This window comes from Trichechus manatus, unplaced genomic scaffold, assembly GCF_000243295.1.
Source record: "Trichechus manatus latirostris isolate Lorelei unplaced genomic scaffold, TriManLat1.0 scaffold00092, whole genome shotgun sequence".
NCBI classification, from domain to species: domain Eukaryota; kingdom Metazoa; phylum Chordata; class Mammalia; order Sirenia; family Trichechidae; genus Trichechus; species Trichechus manatus.
The window spans coordinates 5,825,020-5,827,083 of NW_004444028.1; the positions used below are offsets into that span (position 1 = coordinate 5,825,020).

Here is a 2,064-nt window from a genome sequence, read left to right on the forward strand (position 1 = left end):
GTAGTGCGCTCGATTATCTAAACCCCTCCTGGTAGCCACTGAGGAGATTAATCTAAATCACATTTTCTGGACTATGTTTAAAAACAGCTTTCTGCCAGAACAGAATAGTCCTTGACTATTCTAGGGACCGTCAGTGCCATCTGCTTATCTTGCTGGTCATACACGTTTTGAGATTAACATAAACTACGCAGTGTCCAGACAGGGCAGCTGCATTACCCAGCTCCAGAGGACAGCATTTATACTGTGCTCCGAGGGCTTGCCATTCACATGGGGTAGTGTGGATGACACCCTCTAGAGCTGTGTAACACCCAGTATTATTCCCAGAACACTCTATATGGAGGTCTCGAGCTCTTCTATTTACTGCTCTATCTTTCTAAACCAAAGGTAGAGGACAAGAGGAGGAAAAAATATCCATTTATACTGTTGCCTCTAGTGGGACCAACTCTTTAGAAAAAGATTACATGTTGTCTATTTGTATCCGTTAGGTAAGGCTGCTGTAACAATGTATCACAAACTGGGACGCTTAAAACAACAGAGATTTATTCTCCCAGTTTGAAGGCTTAAAGTCTGAAATCAAGGCGTCGGCAGGACCTTGTGCTCTCTGAAAGCTCTAGGGCAAGATCTGTCCTCTCCTCTTCCTAGCTTCTAGTGGTTCCTGGCAATCCACCGTGCTCCTTGGCTTATAGCTGCATCACTTCATTCTCTGCCTGCGTCTTCATCTGCCTGTCTTCCCTCTAAGTGTTTCTGGTTCTGTCTATGTCTCTTCTCTTCAGGTAAGGACACCAGTCATTCTAGATTAGGGTCCATACTACTCTTAACTGATAACATCTTCAAAGACCCTATTTCCAAACAAGGTTACATTCGCAGGTAACGGGGGTTAGGATTTCAACGTATCTTTTTGAGGGGACACAATTCAACTCCTAACGCTGTTCTTCTTAATATTTTTTTCTAGCACCCTGAGAAAGAGGAACATGAGAGAGATGAACAGTGCTTTTAATTCTTGTCCAAAGACTTTCAAGGCATTTCAATTGCAATATTTATTTGTTCTCCTTCTTCACTCTTAAAATAACCTGGTAGAATGAGTGCCTGGAAGCAGCTTGTAGAATGACATGAGCAGAGCTGACGCTATCTATCTTGTGCTCATCTTTCACTGCACTTAGGGTTCTTCCACCTTCTCTAAAAGAACACAGAAGCATTGCTACTTATAGCCGTAATGTGAGGTCCATGGGGTGGGGGCAGGGCAAAACCTTCTCCAATAAAACCCTAATGCCCTTGGATTCCCTAAGCTGGCCGAGGCCTAGAGGGTTGTTGATTTGTAAATTTGGACAGAGAAGGTTGGTACTCCCCCAATGTTTGTCTTCATCTGTAGTAATAAACCCCCAAAATTTTAGCAACCATGTGGTTGTCCAGAATAAACAATATGTTTGTCAACTTCTCTTGCATCAAGTTGCAGACAAGTGGGTAAATTCTAGGGTGTAAGTGGAAGTGTTACATGGCAGCTTCTGGGAATCTACCTTAAAAGTCAGATGATGAGCATCCTCTGCCCGTTTTTTTTTTTTTTTTTTTTTTGGTCCCTTCCACCATCTTGCATGGGTGTGATGTCTAGAGTTCCACCCCGATAGTGGACCACAAGGACATAGGGATAGCAGAGTTGAGGGCTATCAATAGCCTGGGTCCCTGAGGACCTCATGGAGCAGAGTTGCCACTTTGCCTAACGAATTCATTTACATGAATGAGAAATCAGCTGCTATCTTGGATAAACCACTGCTATTACAGGTTTTAAGGTCCCTGGGTGGTGAAATGGTTTGCACAGCAAGTACTGTAGAAGACAGGCCTGGCCATCTGCTTCCACTAAGTTGACAGCCAAGAAAACCCTATGGGGCAGTTCTGCTCTGTAACACATGGGATTGTCAGGAGTCAGAATCGACTCAACAGCAACTAGTGACAACAGCAAACAACACTGTAGGTTTCTGATTACTCACAGCAGAACCTAACCCTAACTAATGCAGGGGGATTCTGAGAATAAGCTCTTTTGTTGTTGTTTTTTCTCATTACCACAGAAAA

General features: G+C 43.5%; 1 protein-coding gene across 1 annotated transcript in view; it reads left to right on the forward strand.

Annotated features, from left to right (window-relative positions):
* EHHADH (enoyl-CoA hydratase and 3-hydroxyacyl CoA dehydrogenase) overlaps positions 1 to 777 on the forward strand; it is a 36,605-nt gene extending 35,828 nt beyond the window's left edge. Inside the window, exon 7 of the mRNA XM_012557244.2 lies at positions 774 to 777. Within this exon, the coding sequence (XP_012412698.1) occupies positions 774 to 777 (4 nt within the window). The remainder of the gene's footprint in view (positions 1 to 773) is intronic.
* The last annotated feature ends 1,287 nt before the right edge of the window (positions 778 to 2,064 follow it).